Source organism: Manduca sexta, unplaced genomic scaffold (genome assembly GCF_014839805.1).
Source record: "Manduca sexta isolate Smith_Timp_Sample1 unplaced genomic scaffold, JHU_Msex_v1.0 HiC_scaffold_1340, whole genome shotgun sequence".
NCBI classification, from domain to species: Eukaryota; Metazoa; Arthropoda; class Insecta; order Lepidoptera; family Sphingidae; genus Manduca; species Manduca sexta.
In genome coordinates, this window is record NW_023592195.1 from 1 (window position 1) to 18,479 (window position 18,479).

The following is an 18,479-nucleotide window of genomic DNA, read 5'->3' on the forward strand; positions in this document are numbered from 1 at the left end:
TTTCACATCTAATCTCCCTCTAAGCGCAATGTAGTGCTATAACACTAAACGTCATAGTTTTGGAAATTGCTGCTTTTTATGGCTACTCTGACCATCAAGAGACTATTCAGATGAAGAGTTATTCATCTCAACACATGTTGAGATGAATAAATCGTTTATTATACATATAATTCAACTCACTTCAATATTGTAACTACTAATATTAGACGAAAAAACTCGGACCAGTTGTTTAAGACAGCGGAAACAAAACCATATTTTTATTTCATAGATAACATAGATCATAGATTCAGTAATTATCTTTATATCGGAATATCAACTTAATCGCACAAAAATCAATCAAACCAAATACCTGCTTATCAATGTCACTATCTACTGGACTATTTGCAAACGGCCCTACGCTCGACACGACCGCGGCCGGCGCTACGTCGCGTCGGAGGGAAACGGCCTCTCGACTCATAGAAAGTGAAATGCGAGCTCCTGGAGCGTTGTACTCTCGCCGCGCACTCTGCATCCACAATCACTGTCTACCAGCACACGGTTTTACTTGCTATGGCCGCTTTAATTAACCTTCGACGCAAAAGGGTGTTGTGCGTATCATATTTCAAATAGATCATGATTTTGGATGATTTTTGACTCTGTCAGAAAAACGCAATTCGGCAACCCGATGAGTGACAGTGGGTAATCCAATATTGAAAGAATCCATACTTGCGAGTGGGAAGGATCGTATTGTTCGAAAATGTTTCAATAATAAATATTGTAACCAATTTCAATAAAAATTAATAACGAGTCTAAATTTAAAACTACTAGGTTTTTCACTCTTGAAATAATTTGATTTTGTTATTGTTTTGTAATACAATAAACAATGTCAGCACCTGTTTAATAAATATAACAAGGAAATAAACTAAAATAATCCATAAAGTGCCTGCACCTACACACCTCTTTATCAATAACATCATTATCATGTATTCATAACTGTTGTAATTATATCCACAATGGTTTTATGCCCTATGATATCGTCTATAGAAAAGAAGAATAAAATTAAAAACAATTTCATTCGTTGTCACTTAACATGTCATATAGTTTATCAATAACTCACCTAGTTACAAGAATCGTTCAACTCGCTATCTACAGGTGAAACACCTATATAGCACAGGGTTTCTAAAGATACGATGCGAACTACATACAATGGAGGAAAACCAGTGTGAAAAGAAAACAATTCCGACCCAGATTCCGTATCGCGATTAGTTATGCTGGTGTGCTGACCGTACTTTTGGGTCGAGGTTGCTTTACTGATTATTTTGTTTTACACTGATAATTTTAATGTTGCAAGCGGGTATGTAGAGACGTCCACACGTCACTGCAACAGACACAAATTCCATTCCTAAGTAATTTACTCAGTGAAACTTTAATTACTTTCCTGATAGTAGAACCCAAACTACGTACAGGTTAATACGCTATCACACCAAACATCTCATCTCTTCGCAAATAAAACGTGATCTATATATTACGCACTAAATGTCCTGCTCACGGTCTCTTTATTAAGGCTAACGACAAAACGCCAGCAAATCCAGAGACAAACTCTCTTCGCACTGAACGCTCTGATTCCTGCGCATAATCGCTGGTGAAATTATCTATGCACAGTCGCCGGCGCGGGCGCATTGTCACACGGTTTTTCTCCATAGCGTAATAACACATTGCGAGGGTATTATGCGGAGTTCCGCTTATGTGTGAAATTTGTAAACATTGTAAAGTGTTTTATAGATAAGTGCTTTGGAACTTAGCTTTTACAAAGATAAGCAATTGTTTGTACAATTTATAGGTTTTAAATGATGTGACAGTACTTTGGCTGCGTGATTGTTATCGCTAAGTTCGTGATAAATGCTTATGTGATTCGCAAATATTTGAAATTGAGTTTGTGAAGCCGAGTTTGTCGTATTGGAACACATTCATATCTTAAATGATTAGATCGGTGAGTTGTGATATCTCAGCTAAAAAATAAGATTAATATCGTAATCGCTTCTGCGCTTAAAATAAAGTGTTAGAATAATATTTACTAGAATTGGTTGTGGTCTATTGAATATGTTTTCAAGAAATTAATATTTTTTATTATATGTGAAATAAAAAAGCCTTGTTTCAAATACACATAACAGAATTCGTAACAAGTATAAATTCGTTGCCCTCAATAGTCACGAGTTCAAACAAGTTACTACATAAGGAACTCGTTATTTACCGAATAGGACCACATTTTGCATAACATCTAACATACATAGCTTTACATATATTTTATACATCAACTACTCACTAACCGACATTTCTGAGCCTAAGTTCTTCAACATGAATAGCTCGATGCCTATTTCTAATCTCAAGCAGGAGTGTTTCTTTTTATACGGGCAAAGTTTCTCCATGCCGTGATGGTAAGTTGTGTGAGGTCCAATAGGATGGCAACTGACGAGAGATGTTTTCCATCGACATTCGACACAATTATGTCATAGTGAGCCTTCGTTTTTGTGTACCACATATTACATAGTATATTAGTTCACTGAACTGATATACTATGTGGTACTTCACGCTATTAATATTTCAATGAATAATAATAATAATATCAGCCCTGTATTATATACTTGCCCACTGCTGAGCACGGGCCTCCTCTACTGCTGAGAGGGATTAGGCCTTAGTCCACCACGCTGGCCCAGTGCGGGTTGGTAGACTTCACACACCTTCGAAATTCCTATAGAGGAACTTCTCAGATGTGCAGGTTTCCTCACGATGTTTTCCTTCGCCGTTAAAGCGAACGATAAATTCACAAAGAATACACACATGTTTTTTTTTTAGAAAAGTCAGACGTGTGTGCTCTTGGGATTTGAACTTGCGGACATTCGTCTTGGCAGTCCGTTCCACATCCAACTAGGCTATCGCCGCTTTCAATGAATACGTAAACATATTTTCGGCGCATGATCGTCACTTATGTTTACTAGAGCGCGTATAATCGACGCTTGCCATTATAGTGCCAGCGCCGGCGCAGCGGCACTACGCGCGCCCACTGTTGGCTCACATCCTTTGTTATTCACGTGGGATAGTTTCGAAAGTGAAATGCTTTTAATAACCTAATACTGGGTTTTCCACGTTAATTCTGATGAAATAATTGTATGCGAAGACGATAAGGATGATACTATTTATTGTATTTGAAAAATCATTAAAATAAATATGTCACATATCGTCGGGGATAGTGCAATAGTGAACTAGCATTGGTAAATACTGCGTAAATGACAAAAATCAGTTAAAGATTATCAACCAAAAGCTTAGTATAGTAAGTTACAAACTCAATTGTGACGTTTCTGTACATTAGTTCTAGGAGTCGAACCCCGAACCTCAATGTTTTCACAGCCTGAGACCGTCTTACTATGACTCTATAATCACCAGACATTAATTCCACTGAAATAATAACAACAAGATTGTTACAAATGATTACAAGATAAACAAATACGCGTGTCTGTAATGCATTTATAAATTTGCAAACAATGGAAATCAATCATCTGACATCATGTTAAAGACATTTTTTGTGTATAATTATAGAGTACTGCCATTGAATGGTAATTGTTTATTCATTGTGTGCATTTTGTAATCGTATAAATGGTTAATAAGTGCTTAACATGAATCTAAAGCTCGATTGTTTCACTCTTGTTAGTCTAATTTTTAGACAACTTAATGAACTGATCATGAAAGGTTTGTTAGACATCTCGCACACATTACCCTGCTACTATTAGTATTATATTGCTCAATAATATTGGCATTACAATTCAGTTATTACAGCGCTCACAAAAGGATTTTTGATAGTGGAAAATACGATGACAGCTACCCAGAAAGCAGCAGCTTCGAGACATCTAGTAAAGCATTAACTGGTACAATGCGGGTGGCTTCTAATATAACCACAACCAAACGTGTTAACAAAATATGTTTTCCTCGCAATACTAAACTTTAATGGTAAGCGAGGCGTGAAGAAATAATAATGAAAATTGATAAGAGATGTTCACGCTTGTCATTAGGTAAAATTTCCTTTAGACTTCAGCATTTGACGCGACGTAAACTGTATAGACAAAAAATATTAAGTAAAACGTTCAAAATCGAAATCACATTGGAAAAGCGAAAAAACATAATTGATCTAACCGAATTAGTTCAACCAAATACGCAAAGCAATTCGAAACGAAATCGCTTTCGAAGCGATAATATAGAAAATTGTCAAAGTTAATGGGCGAATAATTGAAAAGATTTCCCTGTGTTTTCACCGGCGGCGGCGGTGGAGGTGGCCACCGGTGGACTCCACATTACGCGTTTCCACACTCGACAACACACTGAGTAGTGCGATATTTTTCAACTAATGTTAGTAGATAGTTAACTTTCCACTTTAAACATGTGTGTTGTGACTTATTTGCACGTCAATGTGACTTCTCTTATTAATGCTGTGTCAAATATAGTCGCGTAGTAGTACAATATGTTTTCTCTGCAACCAAACAAACTAAGTGAAACACTCCTATACAAAAGCATATTTATTGTAACTCTACTTGATTTAAAACTATCCCAATTGCGTGATCGCAATGTCTCCACTAAGCTAGGTCAACAAAATGAAAACAATTTGCGTGCATTACTTACTATTACATAAATAGCATTAATTATATAATGAGTGATCGATTTACATGCCAGTGTGCCTCTATAACGTCACTCAACACGCGATGTTCATCACTTCATATTTATCTATATCTAAGACGTATACAGACAACAAATTTGACAAGCAACAAAGTAATAAAAAATTGTTTGCTGATCTAATCTTTAAAAGTTGTAATGCGGAACACAAATGATTTTCATTGAAAAAAACTTAAAACTTGCACGAATCAGTTATTCCAGAAATTGCTTTACATACTATAGAATTGTACCGATGTGACCTCTATGCTATTTAACTGTTAGACATGTGTCTCTTATGTTAATTAGAAGGTCCTTTCGTTCACTATACCGTCATGGCGTAAACTTGAATGGTAGACTTTGCATACCTTAAAAGACTTATAAATTCCTCACACGTAAACAGTTCCCTTGTAAGTTTTCCTCAACTTCTAATGGGACGATAGTTCTCAAACTAACTTCACAACGTCAGAGATATATTAAGATCAACAGCTTAAACTCTCTCAGGTGTCCAGATTGCAAAGATTTTTGTTTAATTTCTTAAATAAATAAACAATATCTAAAATCTGTACTCCTCAAATAGGCAATCACAACTGACGTGTAGTAAGTTACAATACTATATAGTATACAACAAAGTTTCAAAAGATAATTGTTCATATCATATCTTCTTTAACATTATAGTATAGAGTAGATACCACCAACTCTACAAACATTTAGTTTTTGTTCGCATTTCACGCACGTCTGCGTGCGATGAGCCTCGTAATGACTCACGTCAACATTATTGCACTTTAAAAATTATTGCTCGGTTTATGACATTTATTACTGTGTTTTATAGATTACAATTGATTATTGTCAACTTGAAACCAATTATTGTTTGAGATCTTTAGAAGCCTAGTTTTTATTTAAAAGAACAAGTGTTCTTTACTTTCAATATTGATACATCGTATTTTTCTGCATACTCTTCCAAAACGATTCGTAAATCATATTAAGTGCTCTTTGGATAATTCTCTAATATTCCTCTATTGCGATTATATAGACTGCGTCTAGATAAATGTTAACTAACTACGTAAAAACACAATGTTACAGAATTAAAGGTCCTACCTTTTGTGGTTTTAGTTCTCTCCGCAACGTCGGCACAAAAACAAAATATTGAACTTAATGAAACAAATATAACCCGCATTAAATATAATAAAACAATCATTTCATACGAGGCCATTTTGACATTGCATTACTAAATGAAATCACATACGACATGTATGAAAATGAACACTTTTTAATAAGTTACTTGAACCGACAACGTAAGATAAAAAAGTGTAGGTATCGAACAAAATAAATATGTATTAATAAAAGATAATTTTAATTTAGACGCCCTAATGCCACTATCACTACTCTAAAAGAGCGACATCACATTTTCAGTCAGAAATACACTAATGAACACACCATGTTAGAGAATGATGTTAGCACTAAACAAGAAAATTGTAAAAAAGTTAAAACCAGAATGTTTGGAAAAGATATTCGTTTGTGATTTTTAGCTCAATGTTGGCAAAAATAAAAATCAGTGTGGTTCAATTTATTAACGGAATGCGAAAATGAGCCTGTATATACTGAATGTAGATTTTATTAAATTGCATTGAAATTTATCACTTGTCACAAATAAAACTAACTATAATGACTTCAGACCACTTACCCCTGCTGAAACACGCGATACCATCGTAAACTTTCTAGCGTAACAAAATCATACGTACGAATTATAAAAAGACCCTAACACTTTCACTGCAAAACTAAATACACATTATGGTATGATTGGCTGTCAGATACACAATGCCACTTTACATTCACTGATGGATTAAAAAAAATGAAACCGATGAGTCGGTAGCTTCTCCAAATGGGTTTTTACTAAGTAGTCAATCTGCATGTGAGTGATGTTATTATGAATATAATTTCCGAAGGAAAAAAGACAGGCCAAAATACATTTTAGACAGACACTCAAGAGTGTCTGCTCTATTACTGCTTGTTTCATTAGCTCGTGATTTAAAACCGCTAAATATATTTCAATGTAGTTTTTGCCGCTCATTTAACTAGTATAATATAATTTTTTTTCAAATTTCTTTTGACAATTCTAAAAGTTTTTTTTATTTGTTTCAGATGAATCCCGTAATTCAGATAGGCGCCATACTTTGGCTGGCCTGCGCCATAAGCACAGCAGCCGAGACCAACGAGCAAAATGCAACGACGACTAAGACCATTCGCACCACGATATTACCATCTCGGACTACAAGGACGGAGCTAAAGGTCTCCCGGAGCCTCAACCCTCATGATACACAGACCCTGAACGTACGAAGCAAGTCAGGTCAACTGACGCAACTCATCGTCAAGAAGAAAGATAAGTCCACCACGCACCATGCTAGCAGCACCACCTTAGCCCCCACTACTGCCTCAGTTAGAACTACAGTGTCTGTTAACACTACGTTTGACGATATTAAAAACAAAACAGAGAGTAGAGACCAGAGAAAACTTAGTTTTATGGACACAATCAACAGCGATTTGGCTGGTTATGATTATTACCTTAATCGCAACAAAAACCCAGAAGAAATAGGTGACATTAAAGCTGAGTATGGAAACTGGTCACCAGTATCGGTGTATCCTGAATCACATATTCAAGAAGATGGAAGGAAACCCGAGACTGACCCAGAAACTTCCAATTACTATCCCACGTACGACAATGAGAAGAGAACAGAAAATAAGAAAGTTTACATCACTTCAGCTAGCTTTATGGACTACAATACTCCAATTAAAAGTTATAGATTTGATCCACATAACCCAGTTATAAAGAACGACAGGAATCCTGTGTATATTGAAGTGGTTAGTACTAAAGTACAACCTGAAGGTGAAGCAAAATCTTTCAAAGTTCCTGATCCTGTTGTCATTAGCTCTGAACCAATGTACCTGAAGAAAGCCGTTGAAAAATACAATAACAAACGTGGAAGATCCATCCTGACCCTTGGTGATGATAGTATTCCCGAAATCCAAGGTGTAAGAGTACCCGATGACGAATCTGACAAAAAAACTTGGCGTAACGCTAGGGTTGTCAATGGAGAACTTCTGCCTTATCCCGAAGGATATACTCCGCCGAAAGCCATACCAGAAGCAGATGTGTACCCTGACATAGCAGCTGTTGATCCTGCTCAGAACTTTGGACCTTTTACTAAGGAAGACAACTTCGAACCTAAAGATGGGCCATTTACTAAATTCGATAACTTGAAATTCGAAGTTAGTGACAGCATGGGGCCATATTTGACGAGCGATAATCCAGCGTTCGCATACAAACAGAAAAAAGACAATCACTACATGAAATCCGGATACGGTCCTTTCACTAAAGCTGATAATTCGAAAGTTGCGAACTCAAAACTCATAGAGTACATTAAACAAATAAACGAGCAGGAATCGAAGCGTGATTACTTCAGCGGTCGCAGCTCAAGGTCACACAACGGCGATATGGGTACGGAGAAAGCCATATTCAAAGGCGTATGCTCCAATATCCTGGAGAAGTAAATTTCCCCAACTCTGTAATGTATACTCCTAAGAATGCTAAACCAGGTTTTGATGAAAGTGTAAGGAACCCTGTACTTCAATACGCTCATCCTGAACTGGGTGTACAGCCTGCGAAGGCAACGCGTGACAATGTCGACAACTACGAGAGAGAGCGCAAAGTGAAATACTACACCATGAACGTTCCAAAAGTGCTCATCCCTATCCTATGGAGCCGATCAATGGGTACGGTCAGCAACGCTCTCAGAACAACATCAATGCCAACAGATATTATGAAGATGAATACAATAAGTTCTCGTACTACGAACACAGTTATGCTCTCGGCTTGATGGCCGGAGGAGCAGCTCTAGGCCTGGGAGCCGTCGCCGTGGGTAGGTTGTTAGACGTAAACCTAATGCGCAGCAGCGGTCTTAGCGACGAGGAAGTGCAAGACGAACTGGAGAAGGAACACAAAAGAGCATTCGGAGCATACGACATCGACAGGCAAATCCTAAGCCAGCAAAAGATCTACGATGACAACTACAAGATGCCAAGTGAAAATGTGTATGTAGTAATGTCTCCAGATGGAAGCGAGGGTGCTCGAGCCAAGAGAGATGTGCTGAGCTTCTTTAACGAGCCGACTTATGAGGGACAAATCCTTATGAGAGTGAAAAGGAGACGAGTGAGGTCTTTGAATGACAACGCTCCTGATGATCTGCAGCGGTTGGACGGCGGCTCCGGGCCATCGTCGCTGACGTCAGCGGCCATGAACCTAGTGAAACAGACGGACTGGAGGGACTCGCAGTGTGCTAAGTTCACGTTCTGTAAAGTGTTAACGTCGCAGCCCGACGACTCCATGTTTGGGATGGAGAAGAAGATGGAGTCTCTATTAAGAATGTGAGTATATAATCGTTAACATACAATACTAAGTGCCGGTTTCACCAGTTTTAAATACATTTTATTTCTCAGTTATCGCATTAAACATCTAATGTAGATAGTAATCTTTTTATTACCATTTACTTGGGAACATAGATTAAAGTATGACTTTTGTATTTTGTCGGTTAATACATTAATGTCACCAGTAGCACTAACGCAGTTGTGTAACAGGCCCTCAAGCTACACTAAGTCTAAGAAACACTATGAATCGGTATTGACAAGTTCGTTCAACTAATAATAAAACCTGGTATCATTCCTGGTTAATTTCCATAATTACGAATTCTACGCACTTACCGCATTACCGAATTTACACAAGTCATAAATTTTTTACTACTCTATTTACGATACCAATCAATATACCGTAACGCACGATTTAAAATGCATCTAGTATCATTTCACGGTATTAACATACACGTGAAAAGTGTTAAAACACTTCAATAAAGCAAACGTTACGAGTCGTAAAACGTGGCATGAAAACGAAATGTCTCTGACGCAATGTTACTTTCTCGAGGTCGAAGTTACATAGATATTACTAGTCACTAATAGAATTAAATACGTACTGCCAGCTTCTTGGTCTGACAGCAAAGTCTATGGACTGTAAATCATGAGCTCCAGTCAAAGTAAATAAACAAAACGATCGTGCGTACCAAAGAGCGTCTTGCATTTGTCGATTTGTGCTATCAAGCGACTCTTTCTCGCGCAAATACATTTACATGCCTGTTATTCCTGGTTTCATACTCGAGGTTTGTGGAGCCTATAGTATCCCTTAAAACTTATTATTTAAGAAGTTAATATGGTACGACTTTTTGTTGCATATCTGCTATATTGTTTAATGTGTAGAGCCCAAGCATGTTTTTTTACTTATCACCAAGCATATTAATGCTATGTCATAACGTTTTATATAACCATCTCGCAATTTATTAGTTGAAAGTGGTGGTCACTAATTTATTGCTAATATGTTTATTAATCGTTTGTACTTTCATCGGCGTGCGGTTCGGGGATCTGCCAGTAATTTCCACTTTATTAACCTTTTTGCATTATTAATATAGTGAAAGTCCTTCGCTAGCTCCGATCAGATCAAAATAGCTTTTTGTGTGTAGATACTTCTATTATTAAAATTTTCGTATTTTTAAATAGATATACGACACTCTAATTTCGTCCAAGTGATCTTTAACAATAATAGGAAAAAAATAAAGTACATAATATTATAGTTTATCTCGGAGAGGGTGGCAAATGCACAACTAGTACACCCACTGTCTGCCACGTGCTTATGCCGTTCAATTTCATAGAGGGTGGGCCTATCGCCATATCGGGGACAATTGCCAAACCCTGGGCTGGTAGAAAATAAAGAAACCCGATGTCTCTGCCTAGAATCCAACCTGAGACCACACCGTGATTGTCGTGCCGCAATATCACTACGCCAGCGAGGCAGGCTACTCTAGTATTTCAAGTACTGTATGGTGTTGCTACTATTTGGTCGTACCGTCTACCATCAGGCGAACGGCACGCTTGTCTCTTTATTAAGTTGCAATAAAAAAAGGTTGGGTAAGAATTTCATAAATAACGGAGATTCAATTCCCCTCACTGTGCTATGATAGGATCAAAGAATAAACGGCGAAATAAAGGCGCACGTTATTGTTTCTTCGTTGTGATGACAGATACATTCAGGGACTATTTTTAGAAGTAATTTATCAAACGAGCAAAACGAAATCTAGATCAGTGAGGTAATTAAGTTTATTTTAGTTTATAATACAACATAAAGATCTTATCAAAAATATTGTGTTAATTTATGAATCATTTATAACATTAGATTAATAATTATATTAATTTTAATTTGTTTTAGTTATCTATACTATTATATAAAGCTGAAGAGTTTGTTTGTTTGTTTGTTTGTTTGAACGCGCTAATCTCAGGAACTACCGGTCCAAACTGAAAAATTCTTTTTGCGTTGGATAGCCCTTTGTTCGTGGAGTGCTATAGGCTATATATCATCACGCTATACCCAATAGGAGCGGAGCAGTAATGGCTAATCTCAGAAACTACCGATTCAAACTGAAAAATTATTTTTGTGTTGAATAGTCCTTTGTTTGTGGAGTGCTCAAAGTTATATATCATCACGCTATGACCAATAGGAGCGGAGCAGTAATGTCTAATCACAGGAACTACCGGTTTCAACTGAAAAAATCTTTTGTTGGATAGCCCTTTGTTTGTGGAGTGCTCAAAGTTATATATCATCACGCTATGACCAATAGGAGCGGAGCAGTAATGTCTAATCACAGGAACTACCGGTTTCAACTGAAAAAATCTTTTTGTTGGATAGCCCTTTGTTCCTGGAGTGCTATAGGCTATATATAATCACGCTATGACCAATAGGAGCGGAACAGTAATGAAACATGTTGCAAATCGAGGAAAAATTATTAGTTTTGAGAGCTTCCGTTGCGTGCGCTGCGTAAACGATTAAAGTTATGCAACAATGATGTATGACGGGATTGTTCCTCTTAAAAGTTCTAAAAATATATTATAAAACAAAGTCCCCCGCTGCATCTGTCTGCCTGAACGTGTTAAACTCAAAAACTACCTAACGTATTAAGATGAAATTTGGTATGGAGACAGTTTGAGACCCTGGGAAGAACAAGGCTCCCGGGAAACTACTACTTTTATAACGGAAAACTTTAGCCTGAAAAACTTTATAACGCGGGCGGAGCCGCGGGCAAAAGCTAGTCTGATTATAATTGTTAATGTTTAAATGCTCTTAGTCTATTTATCATTCGTTAATTGTTGTTTATAAAAATACCGAGAACTCTCATTTAAAAAGCATAATACTTATAGTCAACAACATTATTTCATGCGCATGCATCTTTTTATACAAATTCTAATTACACTGAGCCACTATTGCCAATAAAATTTTACTCTAGGTAATAAATATACTTAGGCCCATAGAATACGCCGTCTTAAGAAAAAACACCAAGAAACTCGAATAAACTATATTCTTTAGGTCACATGAGTGCTAAGCTGTTGACCTTCTGACCAACACTATTCAAACTATAATATAGATTGCTTTAACATTAGTACCTATCTTACAAAAATGAAACAAAAATACCATTTATTGTGCTAGGATTTATTAACTAAATTTATTTTACACACTCCAGTCCGAATGGAGAAAGGTGTTTATTTCTACTGGACTCTAAACAAAATGATAACCGCAATGCAATCTCCTAAACACCACTAAACATGACAGCTATGAAATCTCGTCATAATTAAATACACAAATATAATTACAGTACAAATACATCACAATAAGGAAAAAGCATACTTTCACTTACCCGCGTAAATATTGGGTTTTTGGAGCGCTAAGATTTCATTAAGATTGCGAGTTGGCTCGCGGTGAGAAATTTACTATAATTATAATCGCGATCATCACGAGGTTGGCGGGCGTGGGATTAAACTATTTTTAAATGTCGGAGGTTATCAACTTCATTATTTACGTATTAGTTGAGAGGTAGATATAAAGACTTGGTCCGCTTTGATGTCTTTTTTCTCCTAACTACACTAGTCATGATTCAAGATGGTTAGCAATGAAAAGTTGTATAATCGCGCCATTTCAAAGCCAAGCAATTTTATCTTTTTAATTTAAAAGTCGTGATTTCAGATACCTTATCTGAAAATCAAAGCCAGTTTGACGGTCATAAAACACAACCCAAAACGCCTCTACTACACCAATTAGGCATATAATTATTACTTAAAAAAGATACAATAATATTGCAACAGACCTGATATTAATTGAATCCCGTTCCATAAAAGCTACAATTTAAGATATAACTAGAATGAATGCGAACGAGTTGCGATTTACCTAATTTAGCCATGTCACCCCAGAACCTTCGCGCGATGGCAAACCGCTCTTTCACTACATATTTATAGTTTCTAACGACTGACGTAATTCATTGGGACATTACACGATCAATTCGCATCAGTTCAAAGTTTTCTACTGAACAGCAGTGCCTGAGCCAGATATTGCCGATGTATTGCCAGTAACTTAGCATCACGTGGACTAGGCGGATCTTCGTTCGGAGGCAAAAAACATTTACGGGTAACCTTGGTTTGATAAAGTTAGATGTATTGTAGAATCGGATGACAAAATATTTATATAATACAATTTAACTATTGGTGAAAAGCCTCTGAACTGATATTGCATAGATCGTAGAAACATTAGAGTAGGTTATTACACTCAAGTCTAATGAAAGGCTTACTTAGATTATTTCATGTATGGTGTAAGTAAGTCTGTTTCTATATGGCAGGAGTTGACTTACGCAGGCAGTATTACGTCTATGTTTACCGCCAAGCTCAATGTCAAGTACCATCAGACGCCTCAGGTTAAAGAAGACAGAGTACTGTGACGTCATTCCCAAATACTTCCATTAAAACTAACACAATTGAACTCACGACAAAATAAATACGATGCAATAGTAACCCTAAACACCAATTCAATAAACATACCCAGAATTGACATTCGTCGATCCGCGAACACTTTCACTAGAGTGGCGACAGCGAGCGGCGACACGTAACGTCACACCTCACCTGCGCGTGCGCAACCTTACGCGATCGCTTTACAAACATACACACAAACAAACGTGTGCTGGAGCTATAATAGTCGAAACGACACTTTTGCGTTAGGAAACTGTTTCATTTCACTGTTTCTATTAGCATTGCATTGAAACTGTTTACTGTGACGAATAGGACTCCGTGTTACATCAGGGGCGTTCTAGAAATTAATAATTCATAACAAACACATATGTGCCATACTTCTGTATGGAAAATTAAATAGGTTAGCGGTACGTACATCCTATTATCTAATCAGTTTTCAGCTCGCTGTATTCTGTACACTGAGCAAATAATAAGTTCAAACAAAAGCAATATCAATGTAAAGGGATATCTATTGTTATTATTTTAATATTTTCCTAAATATGGTATATTTTTATTAGTAGTACTTAATACAGATACAAATGTATAACACATTTTTTTAATGCCATATATTTTAATGTTGACCAAAAATTCAACTGCGAGTCTTGTCTCTCGCTATTATATGTTGTAGTACATAGCATCTTTTAATTACCGTCAAAAGCAAAAAAAAATGCCACATGTCATTATAATTAACCATATAATAGCAGAAATTAGGTCACGCCTCACATAGTCCCAATTTTCTTTAATTTAATCTTTGGGTTAAGCATCCTAAAGAGGCAAACGCATATTAAATACGATATGATATAACATTAAAATTAACAATTTCACAAACCACCTACTTATTTGATTAGGTAACGCGAAATCCGGTTGATACGCACTTGCAATAGTTGAAAAATTAAAATGAAACCGGCAAATGTAAATAATATTCACACATCGGATGTCTAATGGAATGTCACACTTTGTGACGCAATGAACCATGTTGTGTAAGTTAACGAAAAGCAGTGAATAAACTAAGAGACCACGTATGTCACTAAAAAATCTATTCGAATAAATCAGCGTTTGCACCTAAGGACGGGCAATCCATCTGGTTTAAACCTGATGATTAGGTATAAACCAATTACATTAACTACAATTTATTCCTAAAATGGGTAATTTTGCAAAGTAAAGGTTTCTGTACAGTACACCCCAAACATTAACAGTTTTAAGATGTTCATTTAAACCGTCCTATCCAAAAGTCTTGTACGCAGTCAGAGGTGATAAATGAGTGACCGCGGAGGTCGTTGTGTTACACAAAAGCTACGAGATTGATGGATGCACTCACGCCGCGCCGTGCTGTAATCTTTGTGCGTAATCTATTGTGTTATTACTGAGGTATTCAAGTAGTTTTACTTTTGTTTAAGACTGTTTTGGGATTGGGTTATACAAAATATAGTTATATATGTAAAACATTATTACATAGAATTGTTACAGAACTACTATTATGAAGATTCCCTTATAACAATATACAGAACGAAATGGATGAATTCGGTATAGGTGGGCGGAACCCTCACTGCGTGCGTCCGACTTGCATTTGGCCGCTTTAATTCGTTAGTTTACTGACACAAATAGATACACATACAAGTATTTAAAACTATAGTGTTTAAACTAACACGCGCCTTTTCAACTACTTTCATAACTTAATTTGTCTCACAGCTGGGCACCGGCGTATAACGAAGAAATTCGATCAGAATAAATCAATATAAGCCGGAAATATTCGGCTCATTAACCTTCCCAATTACCATACCCTATGATTACTGCGCAGACGGCTTGCCGCCAAGTAGGATGCACAGGCTTGTTACGTAATGAGCCGGTCTGTGAGTGAAAGTGACCACATTCCGGCATCCGAATCGCACTCTCGCGCATCGAAACGCTTTTCAGTTATGCAAACAGTGGGTGAAGGTCGTGATCTACGGTTTGTCGATTGGTCACGCGTGCATTGATGCTCCGGGCTATTAAAACAATGGGGCAGACCGTTCTAAATAAATAGGTTATGTTTGAAACGTTTTTATTTTTTATTATAAGTAGTATAGCGCTAAATATTTGGCGAAAGAATTACTTGTCTTGACAATTTTTGCTTGTGATATTTTATATCCGCCCAGATAACGACCGCCGTACACGATATGTTAAAAGCCGCCATAGTGGCCCACGTAAGTGTGTCGTGCTCTGGGATCAGCCTGTGCATATCTAGTTCCAAGAGGCCGCCATAATTGTGTCGAATGCCGAAGGATAGTCATCTCTTGTGTGTCATTCTAAGACCCCACTTAGAATGACATTATTAATGAGGTCACTTTGCCAAGCACCTATAAAAAAAAATACCAACACAACAAGATATAACTTTTTTCTTACCTGTCTTTTGTTGGCATATATATTTATAGTCTAACCTAAAACAAAAGACAACACTTAAATGAAATATCCAGCATAAATCATAACTAAAAACTTTTTACTAGCAAAGCTACAAAAACCCACATAAATTAGTATCATAAGAAAATGAAATTAAAGTGTCAATGTATAAGTACGCAGCATGGGTGTAGCGGCGAAAACTTGTAAATCTCTAGTGAAAGCTCGTGTCGAGCCTTCGTTGCGTAATGCCAAACAGCGTGCATTTAAAACGCGAATTGTAATGCTTTGAAGGGATCGTGTCGTGGTTAATGTATTGAAGAATGTTAACGATTCAACTCACCAAGGGTCCAATTTCTATAACAGTGTTATTTTATCTTCAATCGTTTTTTTAGGTTAACTTATTGTATAACGTCAGTTTATCAAACGGAATTTAATTTAAAATTACTATCACCGCTGTATCTGCACTAGTTATTCAAAATGTTCAAGAATCTTTTATTCGCACAACACACAGTTCTGAACGAAATATTTATAATTTTTGATGGTAGAATTAATGTAACAATCACAAACTGACCTATGCCAAACCATCATCACACCTATACAAAGCCTTCCAATTTCAAAAACAAGTTTTCCATTTTCAAATTTCGCAAGATATTTACTCATATAAATTCATAATGGCCTCTGACTGAACCGTAGCCTGGGCTTATATATAATGAGAACATAAAACTTGGCTCCAACTAATAATTTCAACGTATCGTTTCCAGGATCGCTCCAGGCACCGACGCGAGTGCATCATCAGTGGCCCACCAGCTCGGCGACGTGATGGCGGCCAGCAGGGACCACGACTGCAGCCGATTCCACTGCGACAGGCACTGACCAATACTGGTGATGGGACTTAGAGTATGGGATGACTTTGCAAGTGAAGCCATATTGAATAATAAACCTTGCAAAACAAGGTTTAATTTTGATTAATGTTATGTCATCAGAGGTCACTAGAGGTAAAAATAGTACTAATTAGTTATTATACTAATATACAAGAATTTTAGTCTCTGAAATGCTTTAAAAGGATTGTTTAAAGGAAAAGGCGTATTTAAGGAAAAATCCTTAAGTATAAATTCTTGGCCTCATTTTTTCTGTAACACTAACATGCGTACTTGTGAGGGCTTGAGTAACATTTGCAAAGTCATACATCGAACTCATCCAACTAAAATAAGTCACTTAATAACAAGGCGTATATAATTTCGCCTACAAGGAAAAGGGACTGTAAAAAGACTACTATAGGATTGATTTTAGGAAACTGACGTATGACCGCACACTTATCTAGAATTCCTTCAAAAATTCTCAATTATCTCGCAAATATGCAATTATGACTTAAAATATTGAAGAAATTATAAATATTCCTTTTAAATTCCTTAATATTTTATCCTCAAACTACAGTTATTATTTAAAAGAAAATATTTATATAACTATCAAACACCGCTTGTATTAACAATACAGAAGATAGATATGATTTTACGAGGTGCGGTCAAAAATAATGTGAATAACTAATACATCCTTACAATAAATTATGTGTCTAAAAGAAAGTGTCTAGTAACACTGAAATAACAAGCGACGAACATATCTTCGTGCGTGAGCAAAGGAGAGTCTCAGATTTATTACCTGAGACAGTTCTCTGACAAACAATGTACAATGGAATTTTAACAATACCGTCCAAATGTTCGCTAAGCAGTCGCAAGACACGGCCGTGCTAAACCATTTTTACATAATATATTGTAGAACGTTTTGAGCCTGTAGAGATCCTTACTATAATATAGAAATGGTCACTGCACGGACCTTACAAAAAATGTGTCGAAAATTTTAGCGTTAAAAAACATTTACACCTGTATAATTCATAATATTATATGATAAGAAGAACTTATCGCTTAGAAGAGAGTTTAAATTAATATTTTGGACGGTATTGTTTTTTAAAAGAATTTATTAAACTGAGAGTTAAGATAAACGACAACAAATACATTTCCCGGCGAAATGTGCGAAGTGATTAACTATTTATTATTTAATTTATTATAGTTATAACGGCTATAGTTATGTAACGCGTATTTTAAGATTTCGATATTGATATTATAAACTATTTTAACCACAGAGTTGCAGGAATTATAATTTAAAAGCTTAATAAAAAATATTTGTACTTTGCACCACAAACCATTGTTGAACGTAAATATTTTCATTTGATATTTTAATGTCAATAAAATGAATGTATACACACTACAGGATGTTTGAAAAATTTATAAATATGGTGGCGAATGGTAAAATTTTCACACAATATATAGATACTAACATGCATACATGAATATGGTCTGCAAATCTTTCTAGATAAATGGAAGCTGACAGGAATCGGGTTATATGAACCTTTCGCCACTGAAATATAGTTAGATATCTACCAAATCTATTATGTCCGTCACAAATTTTTATTCTATGCTTTTAAATAAAAAACGCCTTACGCAGATAATCTA

General features: G+C 36.3%; 1 protein-coding gene across 1 annotated transcript; it reads left to right on the top strand.

The window, feature by feature from the left end:
- Positions 1 to 6,816: 6,816 nt before the first annotated feature.
- LOC115446159 lies at positions 6,817 to 18,472 on the top strand (the record flags this gene model as incomplete). Its single annotated transcript, XM_037445219.1, is given in 4 exon segments — positions 6,817 to 8,166; positions 8,169 to 8,532; positions 8,535 to 9,096; positions 16,734 to 18,472. Coding segments are annotated over 4 exon segments (2,388 nt in total). The 3' UTR covers positions 16,846 to 18,472.
- Positions 18,473 to 18,479: the final 7 nt, after the last annotated feature.